Raw genomic sequence first — 14,228 nt, forward strand, 5'->3', positions numbered from 1 at the left:
ACTAGTTCTTCATTTATGAATCTTTTTTTTTTTTTTTTTTTGAGACAGAGTCTTGCACTGTTGCCCCAGCTCGCCTCCTGGGTTCAAGCAATTCTCCTGCCTCAGCCTCCCGAGTAGCTGGGACTACAGGTGCCTGCCACCACGCCCGGCTAATTTTTTGTATTTTTAGTAGAGACGGGGTTTCACTATGTTGGCCAGGCTGTTTTTGAACTCCTGACCTTGTGATCCGCCCACTTCGGCCTCCCAAAGTGCCAGGATTACATGAATTTTGTTTTTTGACAGAATTTCCATTGGCAGTGATGGCCAATATTGTTTAGCTCTGGCCACTCCCACACATCCCCTTCCAAGAGTCAATGATGAATAAATAGGCAAACCCTTAAATATCCTAGATATGCTAGAAATTCTTTCATAAGGGATCTATCCAGTAAGTTCAGAATTCATCTGTTGTTATATATATGGAAACATGACTTTTTGTGATATACGTTCCAGGAGGTAAAGATGGTGTGACTGGTGCCCTGAATATGGGTGGAGGCATCAAGTCTCCTGATGTTGAGTTCTTCAATATTCCTTAACCACACCTCACTGTTCTAGAAGTCCTCATTTGCTTCTTTACACTCTGGTCCGTCGTGGGACTGACTGGATTTCACACTTTCCTCGTGGCTCTCAACCAGACAACCAATGAAGACGTGAGTCAACTTACTCTTCTCCTCACCACATATTCTTCTTCCCAAAGCCTATCCTCTTGCTACTTGCTAGAGAACTACTTGCTAGAGTCTCCAGGGCCTGGGAGGTTGAGGCAGGCAGAAACGTGGTGTGCGAGATCGTTAAGTCAGATGTGTGGAAGAGAAAGCAGAGGGCTTTGTTTGGAGTTGAATGCTTGTGGAGCATTAGGAAGAAGAGGTTGAAAAGTTGGGTGGGTATATAGCCTTTAACTGTTCACAGGTCCTTAAAGGCTAGCTGGTGCCTCTCTTTGGCATGGAGAGGGACAGTTGCACTGGATGAATCCTTGCTATATAAAAAGTTACCAATTAGGCTGGACGTGGTGGCTGATGCCTGTAATCCAAGCACTTTGGGAGGCTGAGGCGGGCAGATCACCTGAGGTCAGGAGTTCAAGACCAGCCTGGCCAACATGGTAAAACCCTGTCTCTACTGAAAATACAAAAATTAGCCGGGTGTGGTAGTGCACACCTATAGTCCCAGCTACTCGGGAGGCTGAGGCAGGAGAATCGCTTGAACCCTGGAGGTGGAGGTTGCAGTGAGCAAAGATCATGCCAATGCACTCCAGCCTGGACGACAGAATGAGACTCTGTCTCAAAAAAAAAAAAAGAAGGTACCAATTAATCTACATTCACTGTAGAAAATCAGAAAATACAGATGAGCAAAAAAGAAAAAGTAAGTTCCTCTTACTTTACTTCTTAGACATCACCTTTGTTAGTAGTATGATTTATATATTCTAGACTTGTCTAGACTTGTTTCCATGTTTATTTGTGTTTATATTATGTACTTTTAAATAAAAATAATATATATCATTCAGTTATCTGCTTTTTTCACTCTATTGTGAGCTTTTTTCATGGCTGTGTATTTCTTTTTTATTATGATAAAATATACATAATATAAAGTGTGCCATATTAAATGTCTTTCAACCCTGGCGATCAATGGGGAGACAGATATTGCAGCCAGATTGCTCTCACATCCTAAATGTACAGTTCAGTGGCATCACATTGTTGTGCAACCATTGCCACCATCCATTTCCAGAACTTTTTTATTATCCCATGCTGCACGTGTTTCTTCAACATTATTATTATTTTTTTCTTTTTTGTGTTTTTTTAAAATTTTATTATTATTATTTGTTCTTTTTAACATTATTTTTAATGTCAACCTTGGCTTTTATCTTGCAGATCAAAGGATCATGGACAGGGAAGAATCGCGTCCAGAATCCCTACAGCCATGGCAATATTGTGAAGAACTGCTGTGAAGTGCTGTGTGGCCCCTTGCCCCCCAGGTACTCAGGGCACTCAAAATTCCTGGGACTTTTGGGATGAGCAGCTCAACCTGGTCCTGTTACCTGGTCTGATGTGTTTTTCTGAATGTGGCCTCTTGGTGTCAAATAGGTCTTCCCAGGGCTTGCCACTTGGTACCATGTCTATATGGACCATAGACCATGGGCTGGTTGTTTTGGAGGGATGATCTTTCATTCTTATTTCATTTGTTTGTTCCCTGGTTAATGTGACATTTCCTGGTTTGTGGAAGAAAAAGTGAATGGGAGATAAGAGGCGTGTGCTGTGTTCAGGCTAGATCGCCAAAGGACAGGTTTATATTTTCCAGTCTATGCAGCAAAATTCAGTAGGCTGGGTGGGTGGAGGGGTGAATGCCCAGTTCTTTGTTAACTCTCTTATCTCCTTCAGTGTGCTGGATCGAAGGGGTATTTTGCCACTGGAGGAAAGTGGAAGTCGACCTCCCAGTACTCAAGAGACCAGTAGTAGCCTCTTGCCACAAAACCCAGTAAGTGTTCCTGACTTAAGGCTGGGTCAATGATAGAGAGGGCGGAGGCCAATTTACAGCTTGGAAATATAATTAGGCAATATTGTATTCTAATCACCCCAGCTTCCCTGCCTCTACAGCTGCCCTGACATTGCCTTCAGATCTTTGTGCCCTTGATGTAGATTAAGATTTAGTCATTTCTTTGGTGTATATTGAGTGACTCTGTGCCAGCCACTGTACTAGCTGCCAGGGATATACCAATGAATGAGGCAAACGACGTCCCTGCTCTCAAGGAGCTCATTGTCTAGTGGGGGCAAGAAACAAGTAAACAGGCCATTGCTCAACATTGTGAAAAGTGCCTTGATGAGGAAAGCATAAAATGCTATAGGGGCAAAGATAGAGGTCAGGGGATTGTATTAGAGTTAGTGATGTGGTTACCTTGGTAGAAGGGGGCTTCCTAACTGGAATATGCAGATGTTGTGGAAACTCTCCCAGCTGTCCTATTTAAGATATATAAGTGTATCTTTAAAGTATGTAAAGTACTTTCCAAAAAAAAAAATTACTTGAGCTTTTTTTTTTTTTTTTTTTTGAGATGGAGTTTCACTCTGTTGCCCAGGCTGGAGTGCAGTGGTGTGATCTTGGCTCGGCTCACTGCAACCTCCGCCTCCAGGTTCAAGCAGTTTTCTGCCTCAGCCTCTGAGTAGCTGGGATTACAGGTGCCCGCCACCATGCCTGGCTAATTTTTGTATTTTCAGTAGAGACAGGCTTTCACTATCCTGGCCAGGATGGTCTCCATCTCTTGACCTCGTGATGTTCCCGCCTCAGCCTCCCAAAGTGTTGAGATTACAGGCGTGAGCTACCATGCCCGGCTGAGCTTTCTTTTTTTTAATAAGAGCTTTATTGAGATATGATTCACATACTATAGATCCCCCCCTTTTTTTTTTTTGAGACAGAGTCTCACTCTGTCGCCCAGGCTGGAGTGCAGTGGCGCGATTTCAGCTCACTGCAACCTCCACCTCCCGGGTTCAAGCAATTCTGCCTCAGCCTCCTGAGTAGCTGGGATTACAGGCATGTGCCACCAGGCCCAGCTAATTTTGTATTTTTAGTAGAGACGGGGTTTCTCCATGTTGGTCAGGCTGGTCTCGAACTTCTGACTCAGGTGATCTGCCACCTTGGCCTCCCAAAGTACTGGGATTACAGGCATGAGCCACTGTGCCCAACTAATCCCTATTTAAAATGTATGATTCGCTGATCTAGAATATTCACAGAGTTGTACAATCATTATAACAATCAATTTTAGAGCATTTTCGTTACCCTTCCACCCTAAGAAATCCTGTACCCATTGGTAGTTACTCTCCCTTTCCCCTCAACTTCCCCAGCCACACCCCTAGGCAACCACTAATCTACTTCCTTCTAGTATAGATTTCTCTCTTCTGGGTATTTCATGTAAATGAAATCATACAGTATGTGGTCTTTTGTGATTGGCTTCTTTTACTTAGCATGTTTTCGAGGTTTGTCCATGTTGTACTATGTAGCAGTACTTCGTTCCTTTGTATGGCCAGATGATATTCCATTATATGGATATACCACATTTCATTTATCCATTCATCAGTTGATGGACATTTGGATTGTTTCCACCTTTTGATTATTACGAGTGATGCTGCTATGAACATTTGTGTACCAATTTTTGCATGGACATTTATTTTCATTTCTCTTGGCTATACACCTGGGAGTAAAATAGCTAGGTCATATGGTAGCTCTATGTTTAACCTTTAAGGTACTGCTGAACTGTTTTCCAAAGTGGCTGCACCATTTTATACCCCTACTAGTAGTGTCTGAGGGTTCCAGTTTCTCTACATCCTTGGCAACACTTACTATCTGACATTTTGATTCTAGCCATCTTAGTGAGTGTGAAGTAGTATCTCATTGTGGTTTTGATTTGCATTTCCCTGATGACTAATGATGTCGAATATCTTTTCATGTGCTTATTGGCCATTTTTATATGCTCATTGGAGAAGTGGCTGTTCAGAGCTTTTGTCTATTTTTTAATTGGATTGTTTGTCTTTTTTGTTGAATTGTAACAGTTCTTTATGTAATCTGTGTGCAAGTCCCTTACCAGATATACAACTTGCAAATATTTTCTCCTATTCTGTGGGTTATCTTTTCATTTTCTTGATAGTGTCCTTTGGAGCACAAAATTTTTAAATTTTGATGTAGTCCAGTTTGTCTATTTTTTTCTTTTGTTGTTTGTACTTTTTGGTGTCATATCTAAGAAACTGTTGTGTAATCCAAAGTCATGAAGATTTATGCCCCTGTTTTCTTGTTAGAGTTGTACAGTTTTAGCTCTCACTTTTAGGTTTTTGATCCATTTTGAGTTAATTTTTGCATATGGTGTGAGGTAGAGGGTCCACATTCTTTCTTTTGCTTGTAGCTATCCAATTGTCTCTGCACCATTTGTTGAAAAGACTGTTCTTTTCCCATAGACTTGTCTTGGCACCCTTGTTGAAAATCTAGAAATGTGAGAGTTCATTTCTGGACTTTCAGTTCTATTGTATTGCTCAATATGTCTGTTCTTATGCTAGTACCACGCTGTCTTGATTACTTTAGCATTGTAGTAAGTTTTGAAATCAGGAAATGTTAGTCCTCCAACTTTGTACTTCTTTTTCATGATTGTTTTGGCTCTTCTGGGTGCCTTAAATTTCCATATGAATCTTAGAATCAACTTGTTGTTTATGAAAAGAAGCCAGCTGGAATTTTGATGGGGATTTCATTGAATCTATAGATCAATTTGGGGAAATATTGCCATCCTAACAAGATTAAATATTCTGAGCCATTTGCATGGACTGTATTTTCATATATTTAGTTTTGATTTGATTTCTTTCAACAACATTTTGTAGTTTTCAGAGTATAAGTTTTATACTTTTGTTACATTTATTCATAAGTATTTGATTATTTTTCATGTTATTGTAAGTGAAATTGTTTTACTAATTTCATTTTTGGATTTTTCACTTGGAGTGTATAGAAATACAATTGATTTTTATATATGGATCTTGTATCCTAAAATCTTGCCAAACTTGTTCATTGGTTATTTTTTGTTTGTTTGTTTTTGTTTTTATTTTATGAGATGGAGTTTCACTCTGTTGCCCAGGCTGGAGTGCGGTGGCGCCATCTTGGCACACTGCAACCTCCACCTCCTCGGTTCTAGTGATTCTCCTGCCTCAGCCTCCCAAGTAGCTGGGATTACAGGTGCCCACCACCACGCTGGCTAATTTTTTTATTTTTAGTAGAGACCAGGTTTCGCCATGTTGGCCAGGCTGGTCTCAAACTCCTGACCTCAAGTGATCTGCCCGCCTTGTCCTCCCAAAGTGCTGGGATTACAGGTGTGAGCCACCGTGCTCGGCCCTTGTTCATTAGTTCTAATAGATTTTTAGTAGTTTGAACTTTGTTTTAAAATAGAATCATACTTTTAAGTGAATGCTTTTTATAAGATACATAATTGTTTTCTACTTTGCCTTTCCTAAATTTTGAATTTCCTTTTAAACTACAGCAACCCATGTTTATATTATTGTTGTCAGTTTTAATATTATTTTTTAAATGAGTCTGGACTCAAATTGTAACAATCTAGGTTAGTTATTCTTGGTTCAAAGTGGGGAAATGTGGTATTTTAGAATCATTTGGGGACATTTTCAAACCACATATGACCAGCTGAAAATTTGGACACTTGGCCTTCTTTGGTTCAGAATCACTATTCGAGTGACCTGTGTGTTTGGGCAGAAACACGATTGAGGACCATTGGGTCAGGCCTTGTTAGATAAGTATGTTATGACACTTATTCTGAAGTGGGGAGGACCTGTGTAATTATTTGTGATCCCTATTATTATGACTATTAATAATAATAGAAAAATCTGTTCCCAACAGACAGTTAAGGATCGAACTCAAATAAACTTCAGTTGTGTTCTGCTGAGAAGATGATAGCCTGGTGTTGGTTCTGAGTTTGGTGTTGGTGGCTGCATATCTGTAGCATCAGTACGGTCAGGGGGCTGAGAGGAAGAGTTCAGTGTCTAAGGCTTATCTGCATTTGGATTTTGAGGGACAGCTTTGTGTTGAATCTGATATCTTTTCCTTCTCAGGCCCCCACAGAACACCTGAACTCAAATGAGATGCCGGAGGACAGCAGCACTCCTGAAGAGATGCCACCTCCAGAGCCCCCAGAGCCACCACAGGAAGCAGCTGAAGCTGAGAAGTAGCCTATCTATGGAAGAGACTTTTGTTTGTGTTTAATTAGGGCTATGAGAGATTTCAGGTGAGAAGATAAACCTGAGACAGAGAGCAAGTAAGCTGTCCCTTTTAACTGTTTTTCTTTGGTCTTTAGTCACCCAGTTGCACACTGGCATTTTATTGCTGCAAGCTTTTTTAAATTTCTGAACTCAAGGCAGTGGCAGAAGATGTCAGTCACCTCTGATAACTGGACAAATGGGTCTCCTGGGCCCTGGCACTGGTTCTCCATGGCCTCATCCACAGGGTCCCCTTGGACCCCCTCTCTTCCCTCCAGATCCCAGCCCTCCTGCTTGGGGTCACTGGTCTCATTCTGGGGCTAAAAGTTTTTGAGACTGGCTCAAATCCTCCCAAGCTGCTGCATGTCCCGAGTCCAGAGGCAGTCACAGAGACCTCTGGCCAGGGGATCCTAACTGGGTTCTTGGGGTCTTCAGGGTTGAAGAGGACGGAGAGTGGGGTCAGAGGATTCTCCTGGCCACCAAGTGCCAGCATTGCCCATGAATCCTTTTAGGAATGGGACAGGTACCTTCCACTTGTTGTATTTATTAGTGTAGCTTCTCCTTTGTCTCCCATCCACTCTGACACCTAAGCCCCACTCTTTTCCCATTAGATATATGTAAGCAGTTGTAGTAGAGATAGCAATTGACATTTCTCGTAGACTACCCAGAAACTTTTTTAATACCTGTGCCATTCTCAGTAAGAATTTATGAGATGCCAACGGCATAGCCCTTCACACTCTCTGTCTCATCTCTCCTCCTTTCTCATTAGCCCCTTTTAATTTGTTTTTCCTTTTGACTCCTGCTCCCATTAGGAGCAGGAATGGCAGTAATAAAAGTCTGCACTTTGGTCATTTGTTTTCCTCAGAGGAAGCCCGAGTGCTCACTTAAACACTACCCCCTCAGACTCCCTGTGTGAGGCCTGCAGAGGCCTTGAATGCACAAATGGGAAACCAAGGCACAGAGAGGCTCTCCTCTCCTCTCCTCTCCCCTGATGTACCCTCAAAAAAAAAAAATGCTAACCAGTTCTTCCATTAAGCCTCAGCTGAGTGAGGGAAAGCCCAGCACTGCTGCCCTCTTGGGTAACCCACTCTAAGGCCTCGGCCCACCTCTGGCTATGGTAACCACACTGGGGGCTTCCTCCAAGCCCCACTCTTCCAGCACTTCCACCGTCAGAGTCCCAGAGCCACTTCACCCTGGGGGTGGGCTGTGGCCCCCAGTCAGCTCTGCTCAGGACCTGCTCTATTTCAGGGAAGAAGATTTATGTATTATATGTGGCTATATTTCCTAGAGCACCTGTGTTTTCCTCTTTCTAAGCCAGGGTCCTGTCTGGATGACTTACGCGGGGGGGAGTGTAAACCAGAACTTTTCATCTATTCGAAGGCGATTAAACTGTGTCTAATGCAAACTTCCTGCCTCCTCCTTCCCCCTTCCATTTCAAGAATATGTTTGTGTGTAGGGTGGGGGTGGGGGTTGGAAGGGGTTGCTTGTTACTCCCCAAACTTCCATTAACCAGGGCACCCTTGGGTTGGAGAGCTAGTTCCCAAACTCTCCATTGATCTATACTACATTCTGGGCTGAAGTTTATCTTATTCTGGACTATGAAGAAAGGACTTTCAAGGAAGTATAGTGTGAACAGGATCGGGAAGGTAGAGGGATTATATTTACTTAAGAGAACAAGCTCTATATTCGGATATTGTTTTGAAGCAGATGGATGCCGTTAATTGCTAATGAGCCTTGGTTATTAATGCAGGCTCATCAGGGCCTCCCCTTGGAAATATTTGATCAGTGGTCTTTTACAAGTGATGGTATATGTTTATTTCTAGGTGGTGTATAATCAAGATTCCTTATCAATTCCCATCTCATACTTCCCAGTTAATTGGAATTAATGAAATTTGGCTGCTCCCGGACTTTTTTCCATGTCTTCCTGTTTTCCTTGTAGCAGGATTTAAGTTGAGCATTCGAGAGAGAGAGAGAGAGAGAGAGATTGGAAGAGAGATGGGGAGAGACTGACTCAGATCCCTCTCCTGTCTTCTTCTTCTTCTGGTTCTCTCTGTTTTTTTTGTTTTGTTTTGTTTTGTTTTTTCTTGAAGTTATAAAGCCAAACCTGGAGAGTTTGTAAGTTGTTAGGTTTTCCCAGGTAACCTGGCACTCATATGAACCCCATTTTAATAAGTACTCAGCCCATCTCCTCTCCCGGGCTCAGATGGATCTCTCTCCTCCCTCACCTTACCTCAAGTGTTCTCCTGAGGACCCTTAGGTCAGACAGAGAAGCTTTCTCTTTCTGATGGGGAGGGTCAAAATGGAAATCTCTTATCTCTAGTGTGAAATGATTTTTTTTTAAGTTTCTGCTTTTTCATACTCCCTGCTCTCTTTCTTTTCCTTAATAAATCTTCTGTGTTTAAGATGTTGGCCTGAAGATCTGTCCCATTCATACCATGCACCAGCCGGGACTGTCCCTATCTGATCAGAGGGGAGATTAAAGAATCAATCTTCCCAGGGGAAAAGGGCCTTAAATTGTTTGGTCTTTTCAATGGCTGACACTGTCTCCAACTCTCCCCTTCCTCCTTTTTCCTCAAGCTTCCTATGCACCCTACTTTCCCAGGCCAGGATGGTTGGCACTGATCCCAAACCTCTGAGGGCAGGTGGAAATTGGCCGTGTTGAGCCATTTCTTCATGTCCATTCAGCTCTGAGGCCTTCCTGGCCCTAGCTGAGATCATCATCTCCTCCTTTGCTTTTTTCCCCAGGAGTGAGGTTGGGTTAGAGGTGGATTCTGATTCTATAGCAGCTAAATTCCATTCTCCCTGTCCTGACCATCCTGCCTTTACCCGTAAAGCACCCGTTCCTACTGACCAAATCTCTTTACCTTGTTGGAGAAAAAAAGTATTTTGTTTTTAAATCTATTTTCTAACTTAAATGCAATTTAATATGTAAATCTCTGCACTTTTGTGTGAGCCTACAAATGTGTATGTGTTGGGGGTTTTTCACTCTCTGGTATTTCTTAATAAAGAAATCTTTCTTTTGGGGGGAAGCCAATTAATGAAGGAGCCTTGAGTGGTTTTAGAAATACAGGGCTGTCTGTTTCTTTGTGCTTCTGCCTCATTTCTTTACTTGTGCCTAGTGTGAGTGATTGGCCTCCCTCCCCCACCTTTTGACCCCCTTCCTCTGAGAGGGCCCCCAACTTAGTGGGGCAGAGAGAAGGACCTGTCCTGTGTTTGGTACCCCTCTGGGACCACTTGGATTGGCTCTAGTAGTAACCTAGCAACCCAGCCCCCTTCCCTCTCCCCATGGCCTGGCCCTGTTAGTCCTTTTCTTCCAGCTCAGTTCATTTTATACTCCTGAGCTGGGACCAGGCCAGGGAAAATCACCAAGGGAGCACAGTAAATGGTTTTAAAAAAATGATAATTTGTTCTCGTGCCTTGGTGCTACTAAAGAAGAGTCATGTTCCCAGTAATTCAAAAAGCATTTGTGTCAGTTTGGAGAATACATTCTAGGAATCTCTTGCTGTTCTTGGTGGTAGGCTTTAGAAACAATGTCAAAGGCTACAACTCTGAATATCATTTGTTTTAAAGGATGCAAGCCCAGTTCACAAAAAAAGAGAATCATTATAAACTTTATGTTTGAGATTAATATGAAAGGGCAATGGGAACTGCAAATCTACATCAGTAAAACTTTCAATGTTCTATACGTTAATGTAGGTGGAAAAGACTGGTATAATTGGCTAGACCTAATTATTTTACAAATGAACGCAAAATGTTTTTACAGTTTTAATATATACACTGAATTTCCAGGAGTGCAACAACTGTGTACATTGGGGGAAGAGGATATTCTATTTTGTTCAAAACTCTACTAAGTAAGAGTTGCTCACAACTTTTGAAAATCATGTCACTGATGACAGTGCCATTCATGGGTATTTAAGTTGCCAATATAACATACCTGTATGAGTCTTCATTTATAGAGATTGCTTTCACACTGATATTACATATAGGTAGAAGCACCTCATACTCTATTATATGCTTTAGTGTAGTCTTGCCTTAGGTATCTGTATATTGAAATACATATCCTATTACAAATTACTTTGTATTTCTTCTTTTTAGTCTAATTAGTATATTATGTTACTATTCTTGAAATTATATGCATAAGCAGGTCATATTAACTATGAAGTTCATTTCAGGGTGGCAAAAGATGCATGCAAAATATGACATATACCAAGGGAGTGCTAGGGCTGCTAGTTTTGAGAATCGCTGGACTACATTATCTCAAGGGTTCCTTTCTAACCCTTAATATTTGGAAAGCTTGGAGAGAAAATAAACATCCTCCTCCCCTCACACCCTTAGTGTGCTTTTTAAAAATTTAAAGCTCGTTTTTGAAAATTGGAGAAGTACAGAATAGTAAGATTTGAAAAAAAATCACCCATAACCTAATCACCAAGATGTCATAATCACCAGTAATGTTTTAGTGGATTTCTTGGTAGTCTTTTTTTCTGTGCACATGCTTTTTTAAACATAACTGGAATTCAACTGTAAATGTAGTTTCGTAAACCTGCTTTTTTAACTTAGTATTTTCCATATCATTAGAAAGTATTGAAAACACTTTTTTTTTTTTTTTTTTTTTTTGAGACAGGGTTTCACTCTGTCATCCATGCTGAAGTGCAGTGGTGCAAATTTCAGCTCACTGCAACATCCGCCTCCCAGGCTCACACAATCCTCCTGCCTCAGCCTCCCAGGTAGCTGGGACTACAGGCACGCGGCACCAAAGCTGGCTAATTTTTTTGTAGAGACGGGGTTTCACCATTTTGCCAGGCTGGTTTCAAACTCCTGACTTCAAGCAATCCGCTTGCCTTGGTATCCCAAAGTGTTGGGATTACAGGCGTGAGCCACTACTCCCAGCTGAAAATACTTCTTTTTTGTTGTTGTTGTTTGAAAATACTTCTTAATGACTTTGTAACACGTACATGTCAGGCATTTAAGAGTTTCTGATTTTTCATTATTACAAATAATGCTGTGATGAACTTCCTTAAATATGGGTGTGTCTGTGATTATTTCTTTAGGACAGATTCCTAGAAGTGGGATTATTGAGTCAAAGGGAATGCTCTTTTAAAGGCTCTTGATAAATATGGCCAAATTGCTTTACTGAAAGACTGTCCCTGTTTGTTTTGCCAGCAGTGTATCAGAGAAGACTCTAATCAACCCATGTCATTTAAACCTTTCAAAGTTTTATTTTAGCTTTTTTGAGACGGAGTCTTCTTTGTCACCCAGGCTGGAGTGCAGCAGCACGATCTTGGCTCACTGCATTCTCCACCTCCGGGGTTCAAGTGATTCTCCTGCCTTAGCCTCCTGATTAGCTGGGACTACAGGTGTGCACCACCACACCTGGCTAATTTTTATATTTTTAGTGGAGATGGGGTTTTGCCATGTCAGCCAGGCTGGTCTCCAACTCCTGACCTCAAGTGATCTGCCCACCTCGGCCTCCCAAAGTGCTGGGATTACAGATGTGAGCCACCGTGCCTGGCCTGAACCTATGGTAATTTGATAGTTGTAAACTTATATCTCAGTGTTATTTAGTTTATATTTACTTGATTAATAGTGAAGTTAAACACTTTCTGCACCTCTCCTCTGCCTTATGTTTATTACCATTTGTATTTCTTCTGTAAATTGTCCTAATCTTTTGTCTATTTTTCCTCAGGCGTTAAGGGGTTTTCTGATTGATTGATTAATAAATTAGAACTTAGAGCTCACACTTCACCATGGGCCAGGAAATGAAGGGGCCTTTGATTTAGAAGTGGCTTTACAACTCTGGAACCCAGAGTAGAATTACCTCCCTGACATTTCAAGTCCTTAACTTTCTTCATGCTCCCTTGTTTGCCTTATCACTGCCTTTTCTGCCAGCCCTTGCCCTTCTTCAGTTGTTTAGCTGTTCCAACTTGTTAAAAGGGTTGGGGTTTTCTGCCCAAATAGGAGACATGATGATTATTTGTCATAAAACACGGATGCTGTTGAACAACATAGCTTAAAGGAACATATTGATCATGTAGTCTATGCTTCTCTCTCTCTCTCTCTTTTTCCCTCAAATTAAATACTGTAACTTACCCAGGGTCACATAGAGAGTTACTGTTAGAGCCAAGACCAGAACCCAGATGTACTGGCTCCCAGTCTAGAGAGCTTTCTGGCATAACTGATTGGTCCTCTGTCAAGCAGGTGTAGACAGATAAGAGAGTTGGAATAACTGCGTATGACACTTGAATGAAATGAAGCTTTCATTTATTTAACATTCAATAAATACTTGTTGAAGATTGACTGCATGCTAGGGTTAACTTTAGGAGAAATTGTAGTACCAACCCTCGTAAGTTGAGAAACAGCAATGATTTTTAGGATTATTTGCCATTTGGGATATTACTGATAAGCTCTCCATTTTAGGCATACAGAGGACTGACTATATATAGTCGGGCTGATATGAGGCTGGTTGTTGGATTTTTGTTTTAAACTCAATGCTCTCAAGTCTCTCTCCAGACCCCTGCATTTAGGTTGAACTGATGATGTGGTTTCTTTAGCACAGAAAGTCAGGAAATTGCCTTGCTAAGTTCCCACAGTCAAGTTGGCTGTCCCTTTGTGAGGGCCATTGCTCTGGGCTCTTTCTGACGCTATCCCTGGTAGGTCCCAGAGGCAATGGTATACAAATGCTATATTGGTCACTGTGAAGTTATAGGAAAAGGTGAAGCCTACATATCAAGTGCTATAGAATTCCATTTATTTAGGTCCTTCCTGGAGGAGGAGTCTTGGCTGAGTCTAGAGGGGAGGCAGTTCCTTCCCACTTGATTGTGTTGTTGGCTGAATAATCTGTAATATGGCCAATGTTGTGTGAGAAGCTATGGTAGCCTCTATTGTGAAGGAGAGGTGGGAGAGCCACTTCTTTTCCCCAGTGGGAAACCTCATACCTCATCCTGAATTTCCTGACTTGGGAGGGGGAAGGGCCTTGTTGGGCCTTGTTGAGACGATGTGCTTATTTTTCCCGTAAGAAACCTCGTTTAGCCTTTGTTTTAATGCCCTAGGTCTCTCATGGCCCAACCGTGGGCGGGGAGCTCTGTGAGTAGGAAATGAGAAATTGACTCATGGGGGCTGGGGCCTCAGTGCCATGTATCAGATCACAGTGCCATAGGGTTTGGGGTTTAGGAGAGGGAATTTGCGGAGGCCTTTGGGGGGCTGATCAGAACCTGCTGGGGTAGTCTAAGGTGAGGTTGTAAGATACAGAGGAAGCAAGTGAGAGAGGACATGCTTCATTTGGGCTGTGCCGGTGCCTCCAGCTGCTTCTCCTGACAGGAAAGAGACACAGAAGGTAGCTCTAACTCTGAACTGGTGAGGAGCTGGCTAGACTCAACTCTTTCTTCTGAAATCTGGTCTTTATTCTTTTCTTTCTAAAGCAGCCCCTAGAAGTCCAAGAGAGTTGCCTAAAGTAAGTCTAATGCCCAGGGCTGATCA

At 42.0% G+C, this 14,228-nt stretch overlaps 1 protein-coding gene across 1 annotated transcript in view; it reads left to right on the forward strand.

Annotated features, from left to right (window-relative positions):
- Positions 1-9,838, forward strand: part of ZDHHC9 (zinc finger, DHHC-type containing 9) — a 47,330-nt gene extending 37,492 nt beyond the window's left edge. The window contains exons 8-11 of the mRNA XM_011988845.1: positions 584-686; positions 1,899-2,002; positions 2,406-2,502; positions 6,612-9,838. Of these exons, the coding sequence (XP_011844235.1) occupies positions 584-686; positions 1,899-2,002; positions 2,406-2,502; positions 6,612-6,728 (421 nt within the window). The 3' untranslated portion in view covers positions 6,729-9,838. The remainder of the gene's footprint in view (positions 1-583; positions 687-1,898; positions 2,003-2,405; positions 2,503-6,611) is intronic.
- Positions 9,839-14,228: the final 4,390 nt, after the last annotated feature.

This window comes from Mandrillus leucophaeus, unplaced genomic scaffold (assembly GCF_000951045.1).
Source record: "Mandrillus leucophaeus isolate KB7577 unplaced genomic scaffold, Mleu.le_1.0 Scaffold339, whole genome shotgun sequence".
Lineage (NCBI taxonomy): Eukaryota > Metazoa > Chordata > Mammalia > Primates > Cercopithecidae > Mandrillus > Mandrillus leucophaeus.